Consider the following 15,393-nt stretch of genomic DNA (forward strand, 5'->3'; position numbering starts at 1 on the left):
TGCCTTCAGTAATAAATGCATCAATAGTTTGTAAATTATGCCGATTGACTGTGATACTGTGCATTGGGTTTTAATAATTAGACCAACAGTTTAATGCAAACCCAAAATTGCCAACACATTTCGTGTGACATGGCCAAACACTCACATGCAGTTGTGTTTTTCAACTTGTTTTCATGAGTTTTGCTTTCATTTGAAATGAGACAATCGCAGGGCACAAGGAGACGGGACAACCATTCATGCTCATGCTCTTAACTAGGAGGAATTTAGATATCATGCTTGTTTTGGGGATGTGGGAAGAAACTGGAGTGTACCTGGAGAAAACCCATGCAAGCCCGGGAAAACAAGCAAACTCCACACAGTGAGGATCCATCAGGGATCGGCCGATGTGCTAACCACTTTCTCACCGGGCTACCTTATCTGTCATTTAAATGAATTAAATTTTTTTAATACATTACTATTTAAATACCTGCGAGTGGCTGGGACCCGATTCAGGGTGTGCTAGTCTCCGGCCAGCTGTTATTTCCCCCCCAAAAATGAATTAAATTAATTCATTTTATTGAAAATAATTCAAATATTGTTTTTTTTTACTGCTCATTGAAAAATTGGTGCAGGAAACACTAACACTAAAATTGGATGTGAATTGGGTGCTGCATTTGAGACTCCACTATAATAATGTATAATAAAAATTGTTGGTAAAAATAATCATAATTCGTCCATTAAAGGGTTAAATACTTAAATCTAACAACTGGATGAAATTGGGTTGAGCGTGTGTAGTTTTTTCTGTCTAGCGGACGATCTGTCATTTTTCGGTCCATTTTTATGCGTGTTTGTTTTGATCCAAACTTGGCACGAGTGAAGTTCCTGTGGTTAGCATAGTTTAGCCACTACCTTAGCATATTTTAGCCACTAGCTTAGCATAGCTTAGCCCCTAGCTAGCCGGACCCTGCTGTTTTTTGCGCTCGTCTCGCGCTGGTTTGTTTGGTTACACTTAGCAGCAAAATGGCGCCTTCCATCCCAGCGCATATACGCGCTGATGTGTATTTTTAAGCGCTGAATTCTGTTTCCTCGGAGCTTTGCCACACGCGCATATTTAAACCAAGGTGCTCGCCTTTATCGGATATGCGTGTTCGTTCTTTTGGGTAACTGTGAGCCTGCAACGCCTAGCGACTGTGCTTACTTCCCGTCCACTCTGCTTTCACCGGCAGAAAATGGCGGACTCGTCGCCATAGCCACTATGGTAGTAAGTGGCACATTGGAACTAGTAAAAGTGTTAAAGGCGTTTTTTTACACGGTGGATTCAAAAGGATTTATCGTCGCTTTTGACTTTTTAGCAAAAGCGCATGGTTTGAGGCCTAAGCACAATTTGGCGTGCTAATACTACACCGCGCCGTGAGACCTGGACGGACTACAACTTTTCATTCGGTTTCCGCTTTCCACTCAACGAGGATTGTTAGTGGTGGACTCGATCTAAAGGACATGGAGGTCGAGCCTGTGGTGCTTCATCCCCGCTGGAAGCGTGTCCTCGGATGGAGCGGTCCCGTACCGCGGCCCCGTCACGGACACCGGGCCGTGGCGATCAAGGAACTGATGGTGGTGTTTGGTGGTGGCAACGAGGGTATTGTGGACGAACTGCACGTCTACAACACAGGTATCGGTACCGACGATCCAGTATGAGCCTCACACTGTAAAATGGGCTCCTGTTGTGCACATCGCTTAACATTTGCAAGCGGTTCAACTAACAAAGCTGGGACTGTAGTTCTGAGTGACTATAATGTAACGTTGTCGTGCGTATTTATGAGAATGCGTGGTGTTAGAAACACTCGTTTCTATTATTCAATTGTTGACACGCCAAGGCTCGACCAATTTGTGTGCTGAATGTTAAGAAAAATGGCGCGTTTTTTACTGAAAACAATGTAACGTCATAGGGACACGCCCCTCTTTCTGTGGAAGTCTGGACATGGATTTGCTATATACTACAGTGGTACCTCTACATACGAGCTTAATTCGTTCTGGAACTGAGCTCGTATGTCGATCTTCTCGTAACTCGAACAAATGTTTCCCATTGAAATGAACTAAAAACATTAATTCGTTCCAACTCTCTGAAAAAATACCAAAAACAAAATATTTGACTGGAAAAAAATGTTCTATTTCTTCTAATTCGCCATCTATTAACAAAGTAACACATAACTAGTGGTTTAATAGTAATAAAATGTGTTTAATAGAACTAAAATTAGACTTATTTCGCAGAGGGGAGAGAGAGTCGACAAGAGAGGGCGGGGGATTCGGGGGGGACTTTCCACGACAACGCACTCGTAACCGAACAAACAATTTTAAATTCACTTGGATTAATATATACAGACACACTCAAACATACGTTTAATGTAACTTTACACAAAACTGAATTACAATTTTGTTTTAATTTTTTTTACCTTTGTTCTCCGGGTTGATGCCACCCGGACGTTCAGCGGGAGTTTGTAAAAGGAACGCATCAAGAGTTTTTGCCTTCCCTTCAAAATATTTCGAAAATGACGTGCGCACATGTCCTCACAATACGATAACGTGCGAGTATACTTCATTACCCAGAAAGCCCTCTTTTTGCCCGCGCATGCGCGTTGTGCGTTTTCTGGTCCATGTGTAGGAGAACCTCGTGTGAAGAAACCGCTCAGTGCTCGTAGAGACACGAAAGAGATGCGGCAAAAAAGACAGTGCGCTACAATGATAAACAGCCTCTCATCTCATGGCCACCTGGCTTTCTCGTATCTAGAGCTAATTATTTGCTCAAAATTTTCCTCGTATCTCGAGCATCTCGTAGGTAGAGCTGCTCGTATGTTGAGGTACCACTGTAGATTGCCAAAGGTATTTGTCCGTGGTTGTTTATGAATTTAAACATCATAATCCATAGGGATTAATACGATTTTTGTCATCGCCAAACGTTTCACATAATAATGTGAGTATTGTATTGTCCAAAATATTTCCTCAGTGAAAAGACAGCAACACAATAAAGTTATCTATACTTAATGGACATGCAGAATCCTGATTTGAACTAGAGCAGAAACTGGGAGCATGGTCTTCTCATTCAGCAATATATAATATGTAATGTAACGTAACGTTAGAAATTGCTTCAGAAAGAAGTCAAAAAATCACATCAACACTACTAAATCTTTTAGAAATGCGCCCCAGAATAGTTGTATCTACAAACCACAACACAGGTTTATGTCAAACTGCAACCAATGCATTTAGGAATGGGATTACTCGTTAGTCAGTTAGTTAGTTATTTAACCAAATACTTTTGGCAATATGGTGAATCTCAGCTCTACACTTAAATTATGTGAAGGTAAAAATTGCCAGTTCATATAAATTCAACTATTGTTATAGGGTCGTTGTAATGTTAAATATTTTGGAGATGTATCAAAATAAACCCCATACTGTTCTGTTTATGAATCTGTTAGCATTGTTTTTCATCACTCTCCGTCCTCCTTTCTGACCTCCCCATCCACAGCTACTAATCAGTGGTTCATCCCTGCTGTGCGAGGGGACATCCCACCAGGCTGTGCTGCTTACGGGTTTGTGTGTGATGGCACTAGACTGCTGGTGTTTGGAGGAATGGTGGAATATGGAAAGTATAGCAACGATCTCTACGAGCTGCAGGTTAGTATGTGTGTCAGATTTCTAACCGTCTTTTGGAAACAGTCATGTGAGCAATAAACATATCCATCAGGCCAGTCGCTGGGAATGGAAGCGTCTGAAAGCAAAGGCACCAAAGAACAACCCGCCCCCTTCCCCCCGTCTCGGTCACAGCTTCTCCCTGATTGGTAATCGCTGCTTTTTATTCGGAGGCTTGGCCAATGACAGTGAAGACCCCAAGAACAACATTCCCAGGTATAACGCATTGAATCGGGTGTCCTTTAAAACACGTGGGTAACCTCGGTCTTCTTCTCAGGTACCTGAATGATCTATACTCCCTGGAACTGCGTCAGGGCTCCAGCGTTGTCTGCTGGGACATTCCATTGACATCCGGGCAGCCGCCTCCTCCCAGAGAAAGTCACACTGCCGTGGTGGCAAGTGGGGTTCAAGGAAACCGCCTGATTATCTATGGGGGGATGAGCGGCTGCAGGCTGGGTGACCTATGGGTGCTCGATATCGGTAAGATCGATGATGGCACACTCTCAAAACAAATATACCATGACAATTTATGTGCCATGATTTCACAGATTCGCTCGTCTGGAGCAAACCAGATTTTAATGGGACTGCGCCGTTGCCTCGCAGCCTGCACTCAGCCACAACTGTCCATAACAAGTAACGTGGCTCAAACATGTGGTCAGCTAGCATCGCTCAAATGAACTTTGTGCCTGTCCCATCTCACACACCTGTCTCTCACCCTGTCCAACTGTCTGTTAGGATGTACGTGTTTGGAGGCTGGGTTCCTCTGCTGATGGATGATGTTAAAGTTGCAACACATGAGAAGGAGTGGAAGTGCACTAACACACTGGCTTGCCTTAATCTTGGTAAAAGCACACACCCACATCCTTAACATTCACATGGTTGAAAGACAAACTGATGGAAGTGTGTGAGTTGGTCTAACTAAACTCATCCACATGCTGCTGTTCCAATTTGTGGATAGACACGCTATGCTGGGAGATGGTGGAAATGGACAGCGAGGAGGACAGCATTCCACGAGCCCGTGCTGGCCACTGCAGCGTAGCCATCAACTCCAGACTTTACATCTGGAGCGGGAGAGACGGATATAGGAAGGCTTGGAACAACCAGGTCTGCTGCAAGGACCTCTGGTACTTGGAGACAGGTGGGCAACTGCTATCTTTAAGGGAATGCCACCTTCCTTTCACATTTTTTAACAAGTCATTTGTGTCTGTCCTCAGAGCGTCCCAGTGCTCCGACCAGAGTCCAGCTGGTGCGAGCCAACACGTCTTCTCTGGAAGTGAGCTGGGGACCATCACAGACTGCTGACACCTACCTGCTGCAGATACAGAAGTACGACATTCCCACTACATCTGTGGCAAGCGCAACTGCCGCAACAGCTAACTCTTTGAAGAGTTCGACGCCTGTCACAGCAAGTCTGACAAGCCAATCCCCACGCCTCACATTAGTGCCCCAGTCCCCTACAGCAACCGCATCTGCGAACTCATTGTTAGCTGCCAAAGGTCCAAGTAAGTTTGTTAAGATGGCTCTTTTTTATTCTGACTTGATTCCCTCCTAATTCCTCGTGTTTCAAATTTGTGATTATACTAGCTTTTTTTCCCCGTCTCCTATGTTTTTAGTAATTTAATTTTCTTCCTTTTTAAAGATTTTTAGTGTTACCTTTCCACAGTCATAATGTTTTAATCGGCTGTCAATTTCCAATTGCAGTACCTGTTTAGGTTGATTTCATCAGTGTTCCATAACAAAATTTACCACAAATTTGAATTAACATACTGATAGGTAAAGTTACCTGGTATATAGTTTAGCACACTTGGTGAGAGATGGGCTAAAGTAGAGCCTGTGTGAGAAAGCCAGGATTCACTTTTAGGCTAATGTGATGGGGTGTATTTAAGTGTTTATCTTTGAAGTGTTTGTATAGTGCTAAAGAATATAGTGCAGGTGACTTACCCGGGTCATTTTTTCGACAGCTGTCCTGAAGGTGGCCACTCAAGCAGCCACAACCGGTGCCTCGTTTGTCACCGTGCGACCAGCCACACCCAAATACCCGGTCACCGTGACCACACTTCCTGCAAATGTTCGCATGATGGTGCCTGCTCAGGTTGCACAAGCTACTGTAAGTGGACCTCCACTTTTCAAATGTCGTGTGTTGCGTGAGAGACAAACCCTGTGCTTCCTGTTTGCTCTCAGCCAATCAGTAGCGGTACTCAGATGAGTGGAATGGCGGCGCTGGCAGCAGCGGCTGCTGCTACACGTAAGATTACGCCAGCCACAGCAACTTTACTCAACGTGCCAACGGGAGCCACCATTGTTAAGACAATACCGGTCAGTCCTGTATCCGGCAGCCTTCCTGTTACAATGGTAGGCTTCTTTGTTAAGTTTTTCCATGTGGCATGTGCGCACAGTTCAGTTCTTGACGCTTCATCTTGACAGGTCAGCAACCCTGCGACCCGTATCCTGAAAACCGCTGCCGCTCAGCTGGGTGGCACAACTGTCGTCTCCAGCCCTGGCACTAGCAACCGACCAATTATTACAGTCCACAAAGCCGGGACAGTCACCACAGTGGTAGGGGGAGTCACCAAGACCTACACACTGGTTAACAGCCCATTGGGCATGGGAACGAGTAATGCTCTGGTGAGTGATGTCACTTAATGCTGATCTCAGACCTCCATAGCAAGGAGCGTATGACCTCAAAGCCAGCTGGTTGGATTTGTTATGTCAAACGTCATAACAATAGCTTGCAAATCTGCTTTTCTTGAATCATTCACACATAACAAATATAGCAGTGTTGCAGTTTGTGGGCCAGTTTAAAAAAATCATTCAAAATAAATCGGGAAGATCAAGGCTACAGCTATTCCCTGGTCTTTCCACATCTTCCCCTGAGCTTTCTTGTGTTTGCACATCCACTACTTGTGTTATTATAGTCTTGTTTCTCACTACCCTAATGCAATTAGATTAGTGCTTACTGATAATTGAAGTGAAGAGTAAGCCATGTGATGTGGATGGGCCAACGTTTTGATACGTCTGTGACCTTGTTCATCATTTTGCTGAGTCAACTAATGACATCTTACTTTACATGCTTGTTCAGATCAGCAATCTGGGAAAGGTGATGTCTGTGGTGCAGTCGAAACCTGGTCAAACAGCAAGCAGCTCCGTTGCACAGATCCTACAGGTAGTTTTTAGTAAGTAGTTTCCCCGTTGGCTACCAAGTGCATGCTAACAATCTTTGTGTCCATTAGGCGAAGGGCACCATTCCTACTGGAACAATCTTGAAGCTGGTGAGCTCTGCAGACGGCAAGCAAACCACTGTGCTCAGCAGTCCTCAGACAGGCTCAGTTGTATCCAAGCCAGGTGCCACCATCATAAAGACCATTCCTATGTCTGCGCTTCAGGGGGGAACAGGTAAAGGAAGGGAAAAGGTCCACGTGTTACGTAGCCGATCATGTGATAAATGATCAAGAAAAAAGACAGAGCAACGTTGCGGGCATTCTAAGCATGTGCCTACGTAAATACCCAAGACAAAACTTTAAATTATCTTCAGAGTAACGACACATCCTTGATTACGCAATTAAAATAAAAAAAATAAAAAGCCTTTATTGTCATCATACACAGCTGCGTATAACAAAATTGGTGGTGCTACTCAACAAAGTGCGTTTCCCCAGTAAAAATAACAAATAGTAATATAAAAGTATAAAAAGTCACATCCCGGCTAGGTAAATTCTAAAATATTGCACAATCTAAGATATTGCACATTGTTATTGCACACCCCGAAGTTATTGCACAGAAGGGATTGTGTGTCGTGCTAACGCAAGTTCAGAGTCCTGATGGCTGTGGAAAAAAAACTGTCCTTAAGTCTTTTTGTCTGCTTTGTGAGACCTGTAGCGTCTGTCAGACGGCAGCAGCTGGAACAGGTTGTTGGCAATGTTCCTGGCTCTGCTGAGGTAGTGAGGGCTGGCAATGTCATCCAGTGAGGGCAGAGAGCAGCCGATGATCTTCTGGGCAGTGTTGATCACTCTCTGCATGGCCTTTCTGTCTGCTGCCGTGCTTCCAGCGTACCACACTGTAATGTAGTATGCCAGGATGCTCTCCACAGTGGCTCTATAGAAGGTTACCAGAAACTTAGTGTCCAAGTTGTTCCTCCTGAGTACCTTCAGGAAATGGAGTCGTTTCTGGGCCTTCTTCACCACTGCCGTGGTGTTGGTAGACCAGGAGAGCTTGTCCGTGACGTGGACCGCCAGGAATTTGAAGGACTGGACCCTGTCTACGGCTCTACTCCATTTATGAGGAGTGGGGCCAGATCTGTGCTGCGTTTGCGAAAGTCCAGGATTTTTTCTTTAGTTTTCGTGGTGTTTAATGTGAGATTGTTCACCAAACACCACAAAGACAGTTTGTTGACCTCATCTCTGTAAGCAGACTCATCCCCACCTGAGATGAGTCCGACCACAATGGTGTCATCGGCAAATTTGATGATGGAGTTAGACTGGTGGGTCGGTGTGCAGTCGTATGTGTACAGGGAGTACAGAAGAGGACTCGGTACACAGCCTTGAGGGGAGCGAGAGTAGGGACCAAGTCTAACAGTTTGTGGTCGGTTGGTCAAGAAGTTCTTTATCCAGCAGCAGATGGAAGAGGATAGTCCAAGGTGGGAGAGTTTGTCAGCCAGAATGTCCGGTATTATAGTGTTGAAGGCTGAGCTATAGTCAATGAAAAGCATCCTCACGTAGTTCCCATGGTGCTCCAGGTGGCTCAGTGCTGTGTGTAGAGCTACGGCAATGGCGTCCTCAGTGGACCTATTTGCTCTATAAGCAAACTGGTGAGGGTCAACTGAGGGAGAGATTGTATCCCTGATATGGCGGGTGACCAACTTTTCAAAGCACTTCATGATCACAGGTGTAAGTGCAACAGGCCTATAATCATTCAGGCTGTCAATGGTTGGCTTTTCCGCAGTACCTGTCTCACTTCATGTTCCTGAAGCTCCAGTGTACTGCTGCAGGGTGGTGGAGGATGTGTTGAGACTGGGTCTGATTTGTCAGTCTCAAAGCGGGCAAAGAAACAGTTTAGTTCCTCTGCTAGTGAGGCATCTGTGTTAACAGACACATTATTGTCATTGTAATTGGCAAACACCAAGGGGCTTTTGGGATTATTCAGTATTTTAACAAATAAAAACATAAAACCACATTTTAGTTGAACAGTGCAGTCATGACAAAAGTACCTCCCTAACAGGTGGGCCAATCACAATTCTCACAACCAAGGTGGTGACACCAGGGGCTGCCGGAAAAATCATCACAACGGTCCCCAAAATTTCAGCCAGCCAGCAGGGCATCACACAGGTAAAACCTGCTCTTTTGTGGTAATAGATAAGAGGGTGCCACGGACAGGCCGTGCGACTCCAAATCTCATGCTGTCCACAGGTGGTGTTGAAAGGGGCTACAGGGACCCCGGGAACCATCCTCAGGACTATCGCGAAGGGCGGAGTCAGACTGGTGACCCCAGGCACCACTGGCTCCAAGCCTGGAGTCACTACGCTGGTTGTAAAAGGGACAACAGGTAAACAGCTGATGCTCCTTTTTGCACATCCTTGAACAGACTAAAAGGAGAATATCTTACTGTTCTAGGTGTGTCTAGTCTGGGCACCATATCACGAAGTGTGTCCACCGCAGTGGCAGGTTTGGCCACCAACACCAGTGCCTCGCTTGCCACACCCATCACCACTTTGGCAACAATTGCTGCGCTCACCAACCAGGTCACCACTGCGACAGCTGCTGCTGGTGTTGGACCCAAGCAGGTTGCGCACACGCGTCCAATCTCTGGTTGTGATTCTGATTTTACAAGCTTATATAGTCCAACGTGTGGCCTTACAGGTCACTTTAATCATGACCCCAAGCGGAGCAGAAGCACAGTCGCTGGTCCAGGATCTGCCTGTCTCCATCATGGCCTCTCCCACATCAGAAGAACCGGGAAGTACGACGAGCACGCTTACAAGTAGTGGTCCGGAAGGCGAGAGTGGAGATGCTGTGATTGCAGGTAGGTCGAATTCCCACAAGTGGAACGATAAGCACTGATGTGAATCGATTCATCTTCGAAAGTCCTGTTACATCCCAAACTTCAACAGCATACTCGATACATTTTTTAGAGTGAATTTTATTAGCGTAATAACTCCTTTTGATGAAGTTTACCTTTTTTATGAGCAAGATTATATGGTGAAGTGAAACAAAATTGCATATGATATTTACTGTAACTATATTTACACTTCGCACAGTGACTGAGGTCTGCTCCAACCCGCCCTGCGAGACACATGACACGGGAACCACCAACACTGCTACTGTTTCCGTTGCAACCATTGCTGACAAAGGGTGCACCAACCCACCTTGTGAGACGCATGACACTGGAACCACCAACACCGCCACTGTCGCGACGGCAGGCACAAGTCAAGTACTGCAGGTAAGCTACCGAAGAAGTCATCCAGTGCTTGACCAAAACTTACATTATATAAATAGCTACTCTTTTTTTGTTTTTATATGACTGCTTAGCTTGACTTCTCTGTGGTTTTGCAGACAAACATTGCCACACTTGATCAGGTACAGAAAATACAGAAATCCTGGAAGCTATATTTTATTTTGTTTAAAGAGAGTATAGCTTCACTATAAAACCAGGGAAGTGTTTAGTGTTTGAAATAGTTACAAAGTGGATTTCAAACTCTCCTAATTGTTATTTGGCATTGATAGTTCACAGAAAACCGGGACTTCCATGTGTGACTTGATCAATCTCTGATTTTGTGTGGAAGGGCCTCCTCACTTTTCCCCCAAAGATTGTCTACATTGACTGCCTTCTTGCCAACAGGTGTGCTCCAATCCTCCATGTGAGACTCACGAAACTGGAACAACCAACACTGCCACCACAGTGGCAGCGGGAGGACTAAATCAGGTAAGCCAGCCACAGTTGAAACAAAATGTTCACATACATACAGAACACACTGAGTTAAATGCAACTTTTTTTTCCCAAATGTCTAAAATTAAATCTAACTAAATTTACAGTACAACATGGTCAGTGAAAAATTATGAGGTTCCAAAGTGCAAACGATGTTCTCAGTGAATGGAAATGTCCCTGCGTACTACACTGACAATAAAAAGCATTCAATTCAATTCAATTAATTTTCGGTATTTAAGATGGACGGTTCCACTGTGTACAAATAGCTACTAATATTTCTACACATCCAGCCTGCAGTCAAGTTGCAAAGGTCCACACTTTCCTTTTTTACAACTTGATTACAGGTATGCTCCAATCCACCATGTGAGACACACGAAACTGGAACCACCAACACTGCCACCACGGCCACAGGTAGCCTCCTTACATTAAGCTTTTTGTTTTAAATCATCCGCTTCTTTGTCTGCATCTATTTTTAAATGACCTCACTTGCTATGTTAACTGTAGCTCAGCAGGGCGACGGGATTCAAGGAGATTCCATGGAGCCCGCTTCGTCCCCCTCTTCTGGCCCTGGTTCTTCTGCTGCCATCAGCCAAGGCAGAGCCATTACCACAGTTACACAGGCCACACCCACACCTGGTCCGGCAATACCTGTAAGTACAATTAACCCCCACCCCTCCACCCGTCTGTTAAAATCATCACTGAAGTGCTGGTGTGTGTTGGTAGGAAATCTCTTCGTTGGTCAGAGAAGATGCGGTCAAGACTGATGAGGTAGCCGTCGCCCCGGCAATGGAAGCAACTGAAGAGCCTATGCAAATAGGGGGCCAATCAGAGGATGTGATGTCATCATCTGCAACACTGTTGTTGCAGGGCAGTGAGGCGGCTCAGGTACTGTAGCCCAAACCTTTTAAAGACTTAGAGAAGTGTGCATCTACTAACCAATCTGTCTGATGCTCAGTCCGTGGACACGCCTCCTCAGGAGCTGATGTCATCAGAAGGGGTGAGCGGCGAGATGGACCCCGGAAACACAACGACACTGATGGTGACGGCTGATGGGCTGTCCGCAGACGAGTCTCAAAATCTTACTATACAGGCTTTCCTGCAAGCGGCAGGGCACATCGGTAAAACACAATTATCAAGTGAACAATCTCCAGGATTTGTGGGAATAGAGGTGCTAGTATAATGACAGAATCACAAATGTTTTTTCTCAGATGGTGCCGAGTCAGAGCAGTCCATCCCCATTGTGCTGACTCAGGAGGAGCTCGCTGCTCTGGTCCAACAACAACAACAGCTACAGGACTTGCAAGCAGGAGAGGAGGCGGAGCCCGGCTCCGTCCCCACAGGTAACGCTTACACCTGTATGTCATATCGCCACATGTGCTAAACCACTGAGCCTTCTGACTCCCCCTCTTCATTTTCAGAGGGTCTCGCTCCAGCAGACAGTCTAAATGACCCTGTGGCGGAGAACAATGGCCTTGAGGCGGCATCGTCCGCTGTGAGCAGCGCCGTGGCTCGATTGGCAAGCACTTTTAGCCCTGCCCCCACCCTGACTGCTAGTCCCAAAGCTCGACCTGCTGCCCCAGTCAAAGATGTGTCCAACGGCATCAGCGCCAATGAGGTTTTGAGACGGCGTCCAGCGCAACTCACCAAACAAAGCAGCTTGACCACATCTGTGTTGTTTGTTTTTCCGCTTAGTGGTTTGATGTAGGGATCGTCAGAGTGACCAACATGTCCGTCTCTCACTACTACATCCCTGAGGACCATGTCACTATAGATGTAAGAAAATTAGATTTTTCACAAACTATAATCCTTTTCCGCTTTCCGAGTATGAGCTCACTGGTTGCACTTCCTACAGCACCACTCGGGCGTGATGCCAGACTACAGTCAGATGAAAAAGATGGAGCTTCAGCCAGGGACGGCCTACAAATTCCGTGTAGCCGGCATTAATATTTGTGGCCGCGGGGCTTTCTCTGAAGTATCTGCATTTAAAACATGTCTACCTGGGTTCCCTGGAGCACCGTGTGCCATCAAAATTAGCAAGGTGAGACACACGTCCTCATGTAACAACCTGCTGGACAGCAACCAAGTAATGATCACTGTCTTTGTTGACAAATGGAATTGGCATTTCTAATTTTTAATGTGTTTAAATATAACTAAGTTACCTGTAACTCTAAGTGCTAGGACAATAAGTATGGTATAGTATTTTTATTTATTTTTTGACATTGCAACAGCAGATATTTTATTTGGACACGTACACCGATATATATTTTTGTACGTGCTGATGAAAGTTAATTTTTGAAACATCATACCCATGGATGATGACAAAACAAAAGATAGGATTTTCGTCTTGGAAAAAATCTGAGATTTTACTTTTTAGATTTTTATTTCACAGTTTGCATCTTTGTTCCTACAGAATTTAGGCGGAGCTCAACTCACCTGGGAACCTCCAGCTGTCACGTCAGGGAAGATCACAGAGTATTCCGTATATCTGGCAATCCAGTCGTCCCAGGCCACTGCCGCTTCCTCGTCCGGTCCAGCCCAGCTGGCCTTCATGAGGGTGTACTGTGGCACCAGCCCATCATGCCTGGTCCAGAATTCCAGCCTCAACAACGCCCACATTGATCACACCACCAAGCCGGCCATCATTTTCCGCATTGCCGCTCGCAACCAGAAGGGCTACGGCCCAGCCACGCAGGTCCGGTGGCTTCAAGGTGGGCAACACCGGGACTACGGGAAAAAGTTGCCCTTTGTCATGCACTTCACCTGTTCTTTGTTTTCAATAGAAACCAGCAAAGACACCAAAGCCGCCAGCAAGCGACCGGTATCCTCTCCTGACATGTGAGTAACTGATTATTTGATCATGATTCATGTTGTGACGTCTCCTGAGGGTGCTGAAGAAATGTGTTTTAATCTTATGTCTTCAGTAAATCTGTCGCACCAAAGAAGCTCAAAGGCGACCAGTCAAAGGACTCCATGCCCTGCTGAGGTCTTCATGGATATTTGTACATTGATCTATCACCACCTTTTGTCACTTTCCCCCCCTTTCTAGAATGATTAAATGTTGAAAGGTCAACCATCTGTCTGATGACAAAGGGATTGCATCTACAGAGCCATTAAAAGTAAATTATTTTCTAGCTCAATAAAATATTCCTCAATGTAGCTTTACTTACATTGTGTATGGATATACATCTATACACCCACATATTTACATATATACACATGATTCAAATGCAATCTTAACTTTGATGTATTGTAGCTGTGGGGATATTAAACCATAGAAAAGGCCATTCCCATCCTTTAAAATAGTGAAAATACAAAAAGGCCACATGAAAAGCAACAATCCAAATCCTTTGGCTGTTTTACAGCGAGGAATCATGGTTAAAGGATTTAACAATTTTTTTTATTTAATTTTTTTTTAAACTAAATCCTTGGTTAAAGGATTTCCCCCATTATGACTCCTTCAGGATAAATACTAAACTTTTTCTCACATTAGATAAAAACAGAATGGCATCCTATGACATACTTAAAATGCTATAAAGTTTACTCCATTTAATTGAATTGAATTTGTTGGAATACGACATGGTTTCTGTAGGAAATGTGAATCAATTTGATTGTCTGGCTAGGGTTCAGGTCCGAGCTCTAACAAATTTAGATTAGTACCGTAACAAATATGCCACAAAATAAAGATTGCATTCATATACAAATTGCAGAGTTTGATACACAATTTAAAAATGATTTCCTACATATATGACTATAATATGTATGTGTGTATATCTATATATATACATATATGTACAGTTTTAATGTATTGGTTATATTCATTTATAATTATATTTCTAATTATAATTTACTAGTAACAACAATATTATATAATGTATTACAGTAAAAACAATGCATTTGTCAGATTTTATAAATACATATACATTATGTTATATTATACACACATCTATACATTTTCACCCCCTCCATGTTGGCCTATAAGCAGGATAAGGTCCATTCATTTTTTTTTGCTCTGTTGTTGGCGTATAAAGCAGGATATGATTGACATGTTTGTGAATATTCCCTTTTGACAATAAAGACTTTTAGATCCTTTTTACTTCTGACTGGCATACGTACATTGCTTGGATCCCTTAAAATGGAACTATAGAATTGATGAATTTTGTGACGTCAGGAAATATAAGAACTTGCTTTGAATGATTTTGGTCCAGCAATGTGAAAGTCAATTTGACCAAATGTATATTTTCTATTCGACTTGGACATGTCTCCTTGTACCCTGCGATTTGCTGGCCACCGGTTCAGGGTTTCCCGAGCCTGGTGCCCAAAGTTAGCTGGGATTGGCCCCAGCACCCCCCACGATCCTCTTGCGGATAAGCGGTTCAGAAAATGAATAAATGAATGAGTTTTATTTTTTATTTTTAAATAACTTATATTAAGGTTTTTTTGTTGTTGTTGTTTATGATTTAGCTCAATTTTTACACCAAATGCCCTTCCTGACACAACCCACACAACCGGGAATCGAACCCGTACTACCCCAAAGGCATCGTTAGATTATTTTGTTGCTTGCTTTTACTCATTCACTACCATTGGCCGGTACATACATCAAATCCATTTCAAGTGGGAAGATTGGCATTAGGTGATGTTTCACTGCTACTGGCGACTATAGACGTCCAATCTAATTTCACTGGAGAATTGGCCGCCGGCCAATCAAATTGGATTGGATCTTTATTCATCCCGTTTTTGGGAAATTATGTTGTCACAGTAACAAGAGGGTGAGGATGCAGAAATAGGAAAGGCATTTTAGATATAGATTTTATATTG

General features: G+C 44.2%; 1 protein-coding gene across 2 annotated transcripts; it reads left to right on the top strand.

Moving 5' to 3' along the window:
• The first annotated feature begins 756 nt into the window (after window positions 1-756).
• Window positions 757-14,671, top strand: LOC144074378 (host cell factor 1-like). Of its 2 annotated transcripts, none has more exons than XM_077600793.1 (30): window positions 757-1,648; window positions 3,500-3,648; window positions 3,719-3,879; window positions 3,941-4,143; window positions 4,212-4,296; window positions 4,399-4,505; window positions 4,622-4,801; window positions 4,878-5,165; window positions 5,625-5,770; window positions 5,845-5,979; window positions 6,088-6,288; window positions 6,743-6,826; window positions 6,894-7,056; window positions 8,875-8,981; window positions 9,063-9,198; window positions 9,267-9,436; window positions 9,513-9,675; window positions 9,911-10,092; window positions 10,492-10,575; window positions 10,923-10,989; window positions 11,083-11,228; window positions 11,302-11,463; window positions 11,534-11,696; window positions 11,787-11,918; window positions 11,997-12,193; window positions 12,271-12,351; window positions 12,431-12,616; window positions 12,989-13,286; window positions 13,359-13,413; window positions 13,500-14,671. In XM_077600793.1, exons 1-30 carry the CDS (start codon window positions 1,477-1,479, stop codon window positions 13,558-13,560), a joined length of 4,464 nt encoding a protein of 1,487 aa, XP_077456919.1. In that variant the 5' UTR covers window positions 757-1,476; the 3' UTR covers window positions 13,561-14,671. The 2 variants fall into 2 exon arrangements, with proteins under 2 accessions (XP_077456919.1, XP_077456910.1); XM_077600784.1 differs by having other exon boundaries at window positions 758-1,648; window positions 5,845-6,015.
• Window positions 14,672-15,393: the final 722 nt, after the last annotated feature.

The sequence above is a fragment of the Stigmatopora argus genome, chromosome 1 (genome assembly GCF_051989625.1).
Source record: "Stigmatopora argus isolate UIUO_Sarg chromosome 1, RoL_Sarg_1.0, whole genome shotgun sequence".
In the NCBI taxonomy this organism is placed as follows: Eukaryota; Metazoa; Chordata; class Actinopteri; order Syngnathiformes; family Syngnathidae; genus Stigmatopora; species Stigmatopora argus.

What these genes read in the sequence shown, in the direction of transcription:
- LOC144074378 (XM_077600784.1), top strand. Translation starts at nt 1,477, where the DNA reads ATGGAGGTCGAGCCTGTGGTGCTTCATCCCCGCTGGAAGCGTGTCCTC. An exon ending in GCCAGCAGGGCATCACACAG is followed by an intron (nt 8,982 to 9,062) that starts GTAAAACCTGCT and finishes TGCTGTCCACAG; the next exon opens with GTGGTGTTGAAAGGGGCTAC. An exon ending in CTGGTGTTGGACCCAAGCAG is followed by an intron (nt 9,437 to 9,512) that starts GTTGCGCACACG and finishes GTGGCCTTACAG; the next exon opens with GTCACTTTAATCATGACCCC.